The sequence below is a fragment of the Mytilus galloprovincialis genome, chromosome 11 (genome assembly GCF_965363235.1).
Source record: "Mytilus galloprovincialis chromosome 11, xbMytGall1.hap1.1, whole genome shotgun sequence".
NCBI classification, from domain to species: Eukaryota; Metazoa; Mollusca; class Bivalvia; order Mytilida; family Mytilidae; genus Mytilus; species Mytilus galloprovincialis.
In genome coordinates, this window is record NC_134848.1 from 39,674,478 (window position 1) to 39,690,055 (window position 15,578).

General features: G+C 32.1%; 1 protein-coding gene across 3 annotated transcripts in view; it reads left to right on the forward strand.

The window, feature by feature from the left end:
- Nucleotides 1-15,578, forward strand: part of LOC143052163 (uncharacterized) — a 43,246-nt gene continuing 27,668 nt past the window's right edge. For all 3 annotated transcript variants that reach the window (XM_076225114.1, XM_076225116.1, XM_076225115.1), the window contains exons 1-9: nt 1-86; nt 3,216-3,254; nt 3,695-3,783; nt 6,731-6,802; nt 7,701-7,824; nt 8,195-8,289; nt 9,829-9,906; nt 12,457-12,523; nt 13,538-13,702. In XM_076225114.1, the coding sequence (XP_076081229.1) occupies nt 62-86; nt 3,216-3,254; nt 3,695-3,783; nt 6,731-6,802; nt 7,701-7,824; nt 8,195-8,289; nt 9,829-9,906; nt 12,457-12,523; nt 13,538-13,702 (754 nt within the window). In that variant the 5' untranslated portion in view covers nt 1-61. The remainder of the gene's footprint in view (nt 87-3,215; nt 3,255-3,694; nt 3,784-6,730; nt 6,803-7,700; nt 7,825-8,194; nt 8,290-9,828; nt 9,907-12,456; nt 12,524-13,537; nt 13,703-15,578) is intronic.

The window sequence follows — 15,578 nt, forward strand, 5'->3', positions numbered from 1 at the left end:
CGCATTTAAAACATAGGTCAACACATGTTATCTGTATAGCTTGTGCCTTGAACGGGAAAAGATGGAAGCGTCTTATTTTCTCAGATGTAAGTGGGATTATTAATAATAGAATTCGACGTTGAAAGTTTTATATTCAAAAGTTTAATGATATTTTGTATATCACAAAGTCAACACAACAGCACATCAGACATGCAGAAGTCGGTTTACGACCCTCAATAACACACTAGTGGTTGAAGGCTATCTTAATCTTAATATCTTATTAAGTTTACAGAAGTCCGGTATAAATCTAACAAAGATTCTAATGCAACAACGTTTGTAACGTTCATTTTGATTGGATAACGTCACTTTCTTACATGGTATCAATTGACAATTTATGCTATGGGACGTACGCGCAAGCGCAGACGGCATATGACAGATTTTAAATGCATGTTTTAACGTTATTTTCTGTCAGTTTCATTAGAATGGAGATAACAATATTGTATTTTAAGCTCCGACGGCATCAATTGGGGATTTGATGGTCGCAAATATCCGTTTACTGTCTCCGCTAACGCGTCGCCAGTAAACTTAATTTGCGACCATCAAATCCCCAATTGATGCCGTCGGAGCTTAAAATACATTACAGTTATCTCCTAACTATACAACACATATAATAACTATTTAATTCAATCAAACAGAACTATAAACAACTGTTATACCTGTCCAGTAGAAGATTTAGGGAAATATAAAACCAGGTTCAATCAAGCATAAAATACCTATACCTATACATTTCTTTTCACCCATACCTTTTATTGATAATATTTGATTTTTTTACAGTTTTGTTAACTTTCTTTTTACCTTTGAAGTTCGGCACTTTTCTCCATAACGGACAAAAGAAACACTTAAGGTCGTATGGGTGTCTAAAATCAAAATGATAGAATTTGTCCATACTTTGCCAAAACGTGTTATCCCCGGCTTAGTATATATCTAGGATTTTGATTGGTTAAGGCACGTCGTTACAAAACCCATAGACCCTGGCTGTTTCTAACCCATATCCCCGGACGTTTCTAACCATTATCCCGGGGAACTTCACGCAAGTTTTCCTTAGTTCCATGCTTGTTCCTTGTGAAACATTGACTTCTTTAGATTATCCATGATGTTTGTTATTAAATATTTAATTCATTAACGATTTTGTCCTATCTTGCCGATTATTTACACTCATTTCATTAAATGCATCACTTGACTGCCACATTTTCAAGGAATGGGACTACTGACCTAGCCATGCAAATGATCCACGTTGACGTCACACCATCTATGACGTAACTCTCACAACATTGAGCGCCAAATTTGACTCAATCCAGTTTCTCTGTCTCTGTATTAAAAACGTCTTATATTTGACTACCTACCCCGTAAAAATATGCAAATTTCCAAATTTCAATAAAACCTTTTGAGATAATGAAAAAAACGTTGTTTTCACGTTACACTTTGTACCCGAATTTCCATAAAACTCGCCCGATTCGGACTAAGACCGGGGATAAATTCGTTATCTACGTTCATATCCGTAGATATGGATATTTTAATACACTTAAGTACCCTGTACACCCTTCGGGTACGCCTCATGGTGTACTTTGGTACTTCAGGGAGTTAAAATATCCATATCTACGGATATGAACGTAAATAACATATAGTATAATAAAAATGATAGGTCACCGTGCATTTTCGCAAGCTACAGCTTGTGGCAAAATGATACATTTCGTATGGATTATACAGGAAAAAACACGATTTTGTGATTAGAAACTAAACAAAATGATAGAATTGTACAATAAATTAGGAAAAGATAGCTTTCAGACAATGCTTTGAGAATATCAAAAGAAACGATAGGATCACCGTACGTTTTTTTCCGGCCAAAATATAAAATAGGAAAATTCCATGTAGATTCTGTCAGAAAATGCTCTGATTTAGAGTTACCTCCCCTTAAAATGCCAATTTAAAAAACATGTAAAAACAACCAACAATCAACACTTGTAAAAATATTAATATTTATAAGTTATATTCTTATAAATTGGTTCTTTTAAATGAAAATTTACATTAGATATCTACATTCCTGCATCAAATTTTGCTAACTTGATAGAAAATCTGGACCTTAGGTTCTCTGTATTTTACAATCCAAGATGGTGGAAGACACCATACTACCTTAACTAGAAGACAACGACTGACAATGATACTGTTATTAACAAAGAACTTTACTATACTTTACTGTTTTGACAGACTCAGTGTTTGAAATGTATATAATTACATTAGATGTATGTGTCATTGTAGCACGTTATTCTGATTGGCTAACATTATTCTCGCGTCCATCTGAATTCAACCTTCATTTCAACATGAGATATAAAATTCATGATGATACGAGTTCGTACAATAAAGTGCACTGGTAAATAAACGAAAAACTTGACAGTAAAAGTGTTTTCATGATAGAAGAGAAAAAGTGCATTTTTATAAGTATTGAATGCTTCATTTCGTAATTTCAAAGGGTTGTTAAATCGTTGAAAGTTTGCACATTTTAAGCATGAATTGCTTCTGCGCTTCATACAAAATGTATTTAGGACAACACCTCTAAATCCAATGAATTTACAAAAAGAATCATTCAATTCTTAAATACAACTTATATATTGCTAAGATATGTCAAGATGGTCGAATACATCTACTTGAATAGAAAATCACATACCATCGTGTGTGGTTTAAAAGACTCGTGAATAGTTCAAAGCAGACTTTTCTGGTTCTGCAATTTTTTGTTATTCAAGGTTTTTCATGCTAGACTCTAATACATCGCTATATAGAGGCAATAGTAGTATACTGCTGTTCAAAATTCATAAATCGATAGAGAAAAAACTAATCCGGGTTACAAACTAAAACTGAGGGAAACGTATCAAAAATAAGATAACAACGACACAACAGAGACACAACACCGAAATGTAACACACACAAAAACGAACTATAATGTAACATGTGTAACAATGGCCATTTTCCCGACTTGGTACAGGGCATTTTATGAAAAATGGTGGGTTGAACCTGGTTTTGTGGCATACCAAATTGTCAGCATTCATTCTGTTATAATTTGTTATCTTTTGGCTGTGCAAACAAAATATTTTTTTTCATAAATCCTTCATTGCTCATTACGATTACATTAGTTACCATTTAGTTTAAATAAAAAAAATCCCAAACTGTTTTGTGCATTTCAGGTTTCTGGCTATCAGCAGTATTTATATCGCTCCAATCAGGTACATGCTATACATATTTTACGTTCATTATTTTATAAATAGATAAAGCGATAATTATGTTGTTTGAATTGGTTTAAATTTGTCATTTATGGTCCATTTATATCTGACTATGTGGTATGGGTTTTAGTCATTGTTGAAGGCCGTACGATGACATGTAGTTGTTGATTTATGTGCCATTATGTCTCATTGGCATCAAAGTTTGAGAATGTAAATAGGGAATGTGTCAAAGAGACAACCACCCAACCAAAGAACAGGAATTACAGCGAGAAAATACCGCACACGAAGGCGGGCTTTAACTTGTCCCCAAAGAAAAAGGTGTACTAGTGTTAAAGAAAAGAACATTTTAATCGTTTGGATTCCAGTATTATTCTTTATACAACATGTGGTAGCAATCTTTTTTCGAATGTATTTAACAAAAATGTTTTATTTATTCGATTCAGTTGTAAATGGCGGACAGCTTTGTATGAAGTGTTCACACGTTGTCAACCCTTGGGACTGTGGCGTTGTACTGACATGTGGCCCCCATGAAGTAAGTAATGATTTTTTTTAAGTGGCAAGAAACTGTATAACTATAACTAATATTGGTATGCCTACTTCAGAAAAAGGTGATTTACTTATTCTAACTGGGTTTTCATATTAAACGCCTCCTAGTTATATTTTGAACCGCTTCTGTAATTGGATTGCATTCCAACTTGATTTTGTGAAACAATTCCTTTTTTGGATTGAATTCTAACTTGACTTGGTGAAACAAGCCAAATACAATGAAAGTCCCAACTATGTATTGGCTTCCGCAGCTACACAAAACCCCTTACAAATATAGATTTATTTCGTCTTCAAGCCATTGTTCAACTACTAAATTGTCTATTCTTCTTACCAGCACACTTGGTACAATTAAAAACCTGATAATAAATTGTTCAAATAAGGCCTTCGAAAATAGTGGAATAAATTACTTTTGGAGTGTCAAGAACTCGTTGGAAGAACTTGATAAATTGCATGTTTATATTGGTGATTTTGAATCTGTTCAAAGTTTTGATTTTTCTACCCTGTATACCACATTGCCTCACATTCTCATTAAGAAAAAATTCACACACCTAATTAAATGGGCATTCAAAAAATCAGAATGTGAATATATATGTTCAAACTCTTTTAGGTCATTATTTAGTAGCAATAAACAAAAAAACTATGTTAATTGGACATGCTTTGATACTATATATGCCCTTGAATTTTTACTAGATAACATTTTTGTTCGCTTTGGGGATTCCGTATATCGTCAGACGACTTCAGTATGTATATTAATGAAATTTATCCTGTTGAACTTACTTTAAATAAAGCTGATACTTACAATGACCACTGCCCTTTTCTCGATCTTGATATCTATATCACTAATGGAAAGCTGAATACTAAAATTTATGATAAAAGGGATGATTTTTCATTTCCTATCGTTAATTATCCGTTTTTAGATGGTGACGTTCCCTTGTCACCATCTTACGGTGTTTATATATCTCAACTTGTACGATTCGCTCGTGTATGTAACAATGTTTTAGATATTAACGAGAGAAATTTATGTATTACTGAAAAATTATTACACCAGGGTTTTCGATATCACAAACTAGTCAAAACATTTACTAAATTTTATCATCGGTATAAAGACATCATTCGTAAATATAGCTTAACATGCAGACTTCTAATACGTTCAGGTATTTCACATCCAATTTTTTATGGAAATATTCTTTATAAAGCACAAAGGTGTCAGTATTCACCTCAAAAACTTACAAAACCTTTGAATAGACTTATTAAGAAGGGATATAATTACGATACTGTTGTCAAGTCATTGAAGATTGCATATTTTGGCGTTAATATTGAGTCACTGATAAGGTCTTTGCATCGGAACTAAACACATTTATTCTAAAAACAGTTGTTGGCATGACACGGGTTATGTTCTTCTCATATATGTTATGATGGTATGATACTAAACCCCTAACGGGAAGGATTGTGCCTGATATTCATATGATGAAATCATAATCTTTCAGTCAGTTTAATTGAAGTCTGGAGCTGGCATGTCAGTTAACTGCTAGTAGTCTGTTGTTATTTATGTATTATTGTCATTTTGTTTATTTTCTTTGGTTACATCTTCTGACATCAGACTCGGACTTCTCTTGAACTGAATTTTAATGTGCGTATTGTTATGCGTTTACTTTTCTACATTGGTTAGAGGTATAGGGGGAGGGTTGAGATCTCACAAACATGTTTAACCCCACCGCATTTTTGCGCCTGTCCCAAGTCAGGAGCCTCTGGCCTTTGTTAGTCTTGTATTATTTTATTTTTAGTTTCTTGTGTACAATTTGGAAATTAGTATGGCGTTCATTATCACTGGACTAGTATATATTTGTTTAGGGGCCAGCTGAAGGACGCCTCCGGTTGCGGGAATTTCTCGCTACATTGAAGACCTGTTGGTGACCTTCTGCTGTTGTTTTTTATTTGGTCGGGTTGTTGTCTCTTTGAAACATTCCCCATTTCCATTCTCAATTTTATTTGGTTAGATAGAATTCTTAGATCAATCTATTTATCATGATCTATTATACAAATGATGGTATGAAAATTGTAGTTTGGTATGCTCCCTTATGATTATACATTTTCTGTTATATCAACTAGAAAATGTACTTTTGTATCATAAAATCTATTAAAGGTCTTTGATAAAACATAAGGTATTGTCTATTCTAAGCGTTATAATATTTTATATTCTGGTACATATACTTGAGCTAAAATGAAAAAAAAATACAATCATTGTTCTGCTGTATTAATATAAAGAGTACTGAAAAACTGGAGGAATGTTCATGCACAAACAGGAACTTAATTTGTCTTTTTTTTAAATGAAAGAAAATATTTAAATGCTTACTTGTTGTTTTTTCCTGATTAACACATATGTTGATTAATAATGAGCTTCAAATACAAAACCACGTGAATTAAAAGTCGCAAGCACGTAGCACGAAAGCTATCCTCTGCTACTAGACTGATTGTTACTTCTTGTTTTTTTTTCAAAAATATACATTGTTCATTGATATATCAAAATCATAATACAAACAAGTTTGCCTAATACAGCATTAATATATTCATATGATAATAGTAAAAACTTTTAAAGATGATGATGATGATGATGATGATGATGATGATGATGATGATGATGATGATGATGATGATGATGATGATGATGATGATGATGATGATGATGATGATGATGATGATGATGATGATGACGACGACGACGACGACGACGTCGACGATGACGATGACGATGACGATGACGATGACGAGATGATGATGATGATGATGATGATGATGATGATGATGATGATGATGATGATGATGATGATGATGATGATGATGATGATGATGATGATGATGATGATGATGATGATGATGATGATGATGATGATGATGATGATGATGATGATGGATGATGATGATTTTAATTGTAGGAATGTTATATCAGACGATATATAACAGATGATGGAAAGATGTGGTATGATGCAGGCTGTACAGATCAAGATGTAAGCATTGATATTCTTATCAACCATATAGATTGCTGGTTTCAAAGTTCATAAATGTATTATTTTCATCATGAATATGTAAACCTACAATATAACTGAATATCAGACACAACTTCGGAAACTATGAAGGTTGGCAATGTAAAGACCTACATCAAAACATTCGACAACCATATTTTAAAAAAGCAAAAACATGTATGAGTTATGTGTGCAGTTTCTTTCGAAATTTCAGTTAAGAAAAAGTCCATTAAATCAAAACTTCACCAACACAGATACCAATAGAGTATTACAACAATGTTCGTATCGTCTGAAAACCTGACAAGTTGAACATGAATAACATTACGTTGAAGATTTTGAAATAAAGTTGATAATGGGATTGGGTCAATGAGACAACAACCCGAGCAAAGAGCAGACAGCAGCCGAGGGCCACCAATGGGTTTTCAATGCAGCGAAAGAGATGTTATCAAATTATACATAAGAAAAAAGACTATACCAAGTGTTGAATATGACAGTTGATTTCAATTCGTTTGATGTGTTTGAGCTTTTGAATTTGCCATCTGATCAGGGTTTACGTTTTGGATTTTTCTCAGAGCTCTTATTTTCATTTTTATTTTTTTTATGTCAATATTTATGTTTTCAACATTAGTCAGTAAGTTATTTTTTGAGTGAATTAATCCTACCACATTATATCTACTCACTAACCTAATCGAAATTGTTTGTAAGCAGTATGGAAATTATAAACACCATAAAATATCGTACTTTTTCATAATGAATAGTTCAAACAGTAAAGACACCACTTTATCAAATTTAAAAAAAAATCTTACATTCAAAACTAGATTTCTGATATGTCTCATAATACTGCAATTATTAAAGAATTTAATTCTTTACGCTTTGATTTAAGAGATGTAAAGGAATAGCAAGTATTGGAATAGGAAAGCGACAAACCAGCGGAGAGACCACAATTTGTGAACAATGTTGTAATAATACAGCAATCTGTAATACAAAACCTATGTGTGGTTCCTCCGGTAAGTAATGTACAAATGTATGTAGATGCATTTTTTGATTATGTGAATACATATTTATAAAGAAGGAGGGTAAAAAAATACCAGAGTGACATTCCAATTCATAAATCAAAAATAATACAAAAAAAAAAACGAAACAGAAAAATAAAAGTACCCAAAACGTAACATAGAAATGTAAAGACTAAGCAACACGGACCCAACCGAAAACTTTGGATGATTTCAGATGCTCCAGATGGGTAAGCAGATCCTACTCTCGTTATTGTTTCGAGTTTCTGGGATTTTATGAGTTTCATATTGAAAACGGATTTACGAGTTTTAACAAACTTTTATTGGTTGATGTTTGAGATTTTACCATTTTCTTTTTACATTATAGGAATAAAAAAGAATGGCGGAACTATTTGTTTCAACTGTCCAGATGAAAAATCCCCAGATTCTTGCGATAGAATGACAACATGTTATTCGCATGAGGTAGTTACCACACTGTTACTAAACAAACATAGAAATTAAAACTCACAATTATTTATCACGTATGGTAAAATGTACTGAAAGCAGTATAAATTATGTGTTATTGCCCGCAAACCAGTAATCAATGTTAAAAGCAAAATAGTACATAAAAAGGAAATTCCTTAACCCTTACACAGTGAACATGTTACCAAGAGTATACCATGTTGATCAATCATATAAAGCGCATATAACAGCATTTTTAAGTACATTGTCCAAATATGTTTACATATTAATTGTAGATGGCTGCTTAAAACTGCACTTGCAACATTTAAACATATTAAAGCTAACGAAAAAATCTCTGATTTGACGTACTTTTTAATCTCCGAATGCGATAGCTCAAATCCTACAGCAGGAAACGTCGTAAGTTTTAGGCCTTAAGATATTACTTAGGATTGTATATGATTTTCAAATATGACAAATAAACTATATGTAATCAAATTAAGTATAGAAAAGTAGGGGTTAGTAGGCAAAATCTTTTATGACCCTACCCGGTTAAATAGTTATCAAAGGTACCAGGATTATAATTTAGTACGCCAGACGCGCGTTTCGTCTACATAAGACTCATCAGTAACGCTCATATCAAAATATTTATAAAGCCAAACAATTACAAGAATCTGGGAATTACAAGAGCATTGAGAATCCAAAATTCCAAAATGTTGTGCCAAATACGACTAAGGTAATCTATGCCTGGGATAAGAAAATCCTTAGTTTTTCGAAAAATTCATAGTTATTCATTATTCATTTTTCAGGTTATTTTACAATAATTTTTTATTTTTTCAGTGAGTGCGCCAAAGTGACCCAGACATTTTTTTTTATTCCAATGTCATGAGAACTGTTTTTGCTGTCTAAATTGTCATAATTTTTTCTGGGTCACGCAGGCGCACGGTATTAAATTTTAAGAAGTAATAGCCAAAGATCGTCATTTTTCCTTCTTTTGACGTTTTTGATGCACTTTAAACCCTCTAAACTCACCCATTTTATGAAATTAATGGTTTTGAAGTTCATCCAAACAAACTTCAAACCTAAGGGAATATTTTAACCTGATAAGTAGCTTTCATAAACAAAATTTAGAAAATGAGAAAATAGGGGGGTAAAAAACTGGCCTTATCGTACCTTGTCTTTTAACCATCATATGTTTCTCTCTGAGACACAGCAATTTGACATGTTTCAAAGAGAAAATATTTTGAACTCTTCAGTTACTTGTGAACATACTTTTTATCAGAATAGTGCCAAAAATACTACTATTTACACTACAGCTGGCAGTAATGATGTTTGCGTGGTAAACAAAGATATATTAATCAAGTATCCACAAGGATTTCTCAGTAAAAGAGATCAATCCCAATAGCCTGCAACAGCAATACAAGAGAACAACTGGTCAAAATATCGATTTTGACGGAAATTCTGAATAGATACTTTTTCAGCAATTTTTTGTGTCATTTACAATTATTATATTTTACACCACATATATTTCAAATTCTAAAGTTCTGCCATTTTTGTTTTTAGAAATGCTTACTTCAACACTTGCAAAATTCTGTGTCGCATTCCTACTACTGGACTTCTGCCTGTGTATCCGAACAAAAGGTAACAGTTTATTATTGATTATCCGATTTAAAAAATAACAAAACATGCCCTTTAAAATAAAGCTGTTGATTAAGATAACACTGATAAGATAACATTATAATTTGATTTCAAAATTCTGTGGTAAAGCATACCAAATATTATTCACAGACAAAATTTTAAGAAACAAAAAATCTTGATCGATAACATCTTTCTTACATAAGCAAAATATAAGATTGAAAATAAGGAGTTTGCACGCAATGTCAGAAAATAAAAATTTTATTCTAATATACTAGTCAACAAAAGATCCGATACAATAATTTCAACAACAAAAAAATCTTGATGTTAATTTGAAAACAATAACAAATAGATAAAACATGGTTTTTACTAAGACACAGTAAAAAATCATAATGTTCCAGACAGTTCCTATACCCAACACGGACGGATCAAAGTCATTATCTGGAATTTCATTTTGCGGAATTTAATATCGAGAAATGTCTCTCTCATCTACCACTTCAAACTTACGACAAATAGATTTAATAAAAGTAATTATGTTGGCTACGGAGGTAGTGTTCCACTTCTGAATGAGATCTCAAAGCCAAACTTGTAGCGTTGCAGGGGAATTTTGCTTTCTCGAACACGTCTGCAATGTTGTTCCCATAAATGTTCTATTGGAGCACGGTCCGATGATAATGATGACAACAAAGAACTCTGGTATGTGTCCCAGTTAGTTCATACACATCATTGCAATGTGATATCTACCGTTATAATGTGCAAAAATGGTTAAAACCGCCTTGTCGAATAAAAGTAGAAAATAGGATGAATAATTTCATTGCTATATCTCTAAGCGTTCAAGGTACCAACAACAATGTTTAGCTGGGTGTGTCCGTTGTGATATATTCAGCCTCATACCCTTACATTTTCGCTACTGACACAATACGTTTCTATGATACAAGGTTATGTACAACGATCATATTGCCTAAGATATATTCTAATGCGTCCATCACTTAATGGAGAGCAAATCGGGCCTTATCTGTAAACAGCATAAGCTGCCAGGTGTGCAACCTCAAACGTCGTGCAGCCCTATGATGTTATTAAAAGAGTGGCCCTTGCCGGATCCATACAATGATGAAGACAGTCACAAAGTGTTGATCAAGCTCATATGGATATTATCAATGAGACAGTCAACTAAAGAAATTTGAAAATAATCTTACTGCCACTGTTGATTGATACCAACCAACAGAGACAAGGATATATGTATTATCAATACTCCAATATTTTAATGAAATCTTATTAATAATTTATCTAAATGTTTTCCTAAAGTTAAAAAATTCTGCTTAATTTATTTGACAAGTAAAATAGACTCAATATATAGCTTGAATAATGAATCGTTTCATACCAGGTTTAATCTGCTATTTTCTACATAAGAAAATGCCTGTAGCAAGTCAGGAATATGACAGTTGATATTCATTTGTTTGATCTTTGAGTTTGCTATTTCATTAGGGACTTTCCGTTGTGAGTCCTCCTCGGAGTTCAGTATTTTTTAGGTCTTTCCACCTTTCCGCGGAAAGACCTTTTGATTTTGTTCTGATTGATATTATTATCTTTTTTTCCGCCTAATTTTTTTCTTGCGTAATCTTGTTGTTTCAAAAGATGTCGCTTAGATATTTGGAATATGATATCATATAGTTTATACGCTTTTAAATTGACAACCGCGTAACTAAATACTTTGCGTTGTAAGAGTTATCTCCCCAAGCACTGTTTTTCTTGTGGCCACTGCTTCTTTGCAACCGTAAAAGATTACGACAAATTTATTTTACCAAATTGCTCGTTACATCTTCAGGATTAGGAGTTTAGCTTTGACCGAAGCTCTCCGGAGACTCCACATGAGAGTTATCCCCCCTTATGTATTTGATACAAGTGATTTGCATTTCTAACTGGTAAACCATAGGTGATAGAGACCTAGGTTCTTTTGATTTGAGATCCTTGGTCCAAAAAAATTAATTATGCCAAGGTCAAGGTCATATTCTAAATTTTTATTTTGGCTTATTTTTACTTATTTTCAAAACCTTATAACATCTTATTTTCACTAAATTGTTAGTTGTGACATGCCGTTACTTATAAATTTTGGTTGAAAGGGTGCCTAAACAATAGATACGAGTGTTCGCCCATTTTATATTTAGAATTATGCGTAAAGTGATATCCCTCATTAACCATACATAATAAAGACCTAGGGTCTTTTGATTTGAGATCCTTGGTTTATGACCTTCAAATTAAGGTCAAGGTCATTGGTAATTTGCACTTTCTAGATTTTGACCTTTGCTTTAAATTCATATTTATACATTATAAAGCCATAGGAACTGACATTTTAGATTGATTTTATAATATTTTGATAATAAAATAGATCTTTACTTGTGGAAAGACCTTCATTTGTTTAATTTATTTTTATTTTTTTTCATAAATGTTTTTGTGCATGTTATCTGATTAAGATCTTCTAGGACGTGTTCTCGATTTTCTTTATTAAAATATTTTTTCTGATATGTTTTCAACATAAATGTTTCCATTTAATTACAGTGTCAAGTTCTAAAAATGGCACCAATCTTAGGTACTGTTTGCTGTGATACCGATTTATGTAACAATGGTATGTAGGTTTTCATTACAAAGACAAAACAACACACTTTTAGCGTAGAAACATTGGTTATATATAAATTTGGAATATTTTGTAACATATTAATGTTTAGAAAAATACCAATAATTAATCCTTACATCATGCAAATGATTGAAAGAATTTGATGCTGTAAAATTTAAAACTCAAAATTGGTACATAATATGTTAGACTGGTGAAGATGAACAAAATGTTTGCGTCGGATGATATAATTTCTGATAACAGATGTCATCAGTTCCTCACTCAGCGAACTTACATGCATCTTTTTGAATAAGACTATTCTTAAAGTATTGATCAATGCTTTGATCAACATCTTAATCACCCACCAACAAGTTTTATGGAGGCCACTGAAGAATGCAATTTTCCGACTTTGTCCAACATTTTCCAGAAAATTTAATTAGACGAAATTTAAGGGGAGGGTTTATGACATTTGAATATGTTTTGCCTTTCAACAAGCAATTGTAGAATACAAGTTCTGCCTATACAATTGTCATATGTCACGTTCTAATTGTAGCAATTGAAAAACCAAAATTAGATACAAATCTAAAAGATAATAAAAAAATTGTGTCACCGATAAAGCTAAAACGGTCTATGCGTAGATTCAGGTAAACCTTAATGTTTTAAATTATTTTGGCGTTTTATTATCTAAAAAATTAGTTTCACTAGAGGTTTCCAGATTTGCTTCATATCAGATACGATTGTTACATAGCTTAAATATGTTATGCTTTATATATATATATATATACTAGTATACAAAGAAAAAAAAAAGAATAAAACAAAACATTTTATTTTATTAAAAGAATATATACCTGTGGAAATGAAATAGATTATCGATGTGGTTCATATTTAAGCTTTGTTTTGTCGTTACGATTGAGGAAATACATCTAGACTACGTTAAAATGAAAATAAATATTGCTCAGATAGGAGAGTTAGAAAATATCTTTATAAAATAAATATCTGTAATATAAAGTGTTGATATCTATTTTTCAGCGATAACTGGAATATCTACATCAATCGCCACATCTACAACAATCGCCCCATCTGTTGCATCGCAAACTATACAATCCTGTGTAGATGATCCACGTGTTATATGCGACCAATCTACCTGTAATACTGGTTTAAAGATATTTTGTAAAGCTACATGTCAATTATGTGGTAAGTATCTTGCTCCGAAATACCAATCCTTTACGCTTCAGCTAATATGACAGCTCAAATTTGACACACAGGTCAATTCATTTCTACATTATTTTTTTATGTATAGTTTGCAATGAAGTATAACAACAATACACAACTCTAAGATAAATTAAAATAGGAAATAGAGGTTCATAAAAATTGACAAAATTCACCTTCAAACTTACTTCTTACCTTTTGTTCGTGAACTAATCAGAACAATGATATTTATCCAGGATAATATTATTGATATTATCGATAAACTATCTATCTAAAGTAATTTTTGTTGACAATTGAAATCTATCTAACGTAAATCTTTTGATGAGGCGGGTAGGTTAATGCGGTTTCAAATCAATTTTTGGTGATTGCATCGAAATCTCATCTATTACGTGATTTTCGAAACTATACGAATTTTGATTGGCTAAATCGGACGTTGGGAGAATTTGGTATGGAGTGGTGATTTTTTGACTACACTGCGGTCAAGGATTTATCAACTTGTTGTTTTCGACATGACCACTGTTCCCTTGAACACTAACAGTTTTAAGTAAGAAAATCGCAAAAAACTAAGATTCATCAACGTCAATATTTAGCTTGTCACGGCACACAAATTATCATCAGCTGTTTAGTACCTTGTCACAGACGTCGGCAAATGGAAATCACAATGGAAAGGTGGATTTTGCATACATTTTGAGGTAAATACGTTGTAAATTGTAACTCTTTATCACCGGTACCCATTTCTACTTATTGAATTTCTTGAAGTGAATCAAAACATTCATAATTCGTCATTTATTTCAAAAAACGACGATGAAAACCGTTGATCTTATCATATGAATAAATAAAGTTAGCTAAATGGAAACAATGCTCGGAGAAAGATTGTTATAATATTAGTTAAATTAGACTTGGTTTTTTTCCAAGCTAACTGTTACATAATAACTACCCCCTTTAATTCCCCCTTGGTTTAGTGTATGCAATAAATTAAAACTATTCATTTATGTATGCATAGCTCTATAACTTGTAGTAAGGGGTGCACCCCTATATTAATATATCCACCCAGTCTACCTCTCCTTAGGCTTAGTAATGTTTTATACTTTTTATACTGCAGGATCAACAAAAGGAAATAATTGTTGAAATGAATGAATAACTAACTGCAATGTGTTAGTTCCTGATCAAACAAAGGAAAAATTTATAAGAAAGTGGAATACATATGATATGTGATATTGTGTCCTAATTGTGTCATCACTGAAAAGAGGATGTTTCACAGAACTTTTACTTCATAAATGTGTCACTGTGTACCAATTGTGATTTCATCAGTCTGATAAAGTATATTTAGCTGTGCTTCATGGAATATTAAATCAACATTATTAATATTATTGTTTAATATAAATGTGAAACAAAAGCAAAAGTGTCGGGAATGATGAAATGTTTTCACATACAAATTAGCAAATAGATTTATCAATAGGATCACCCATTCCCTAATTTCAATGATTGTGAAAAAAATGTTATAACAAAAACAAAAATGTCTATGTAATTTGGTTATGATTGTCAGTTGTGACACATATTAAAAATCATACCACATGAAGGAAATAAGTCAGTTTTGCTGTATTTAATACACAATTTCAAATCAATCAATCAGTGAATGTGTATTTTGAGATTGCCCAGTAGTGTTTTCTGTCAGACACTGATCATATATTCCTTTACTGATGTCTGCTAGTTTTATGCTGTTTATCCTTAAAAATAAACACATAAACACTTCGTTGATGGTTAGCATAATAATATATTGATATAAATAAAATATAGATAATCAAAACAGTTGTCCCAGTTCATGATTTTTCTAATTTATAAAGATTTAGGCCACAGATAC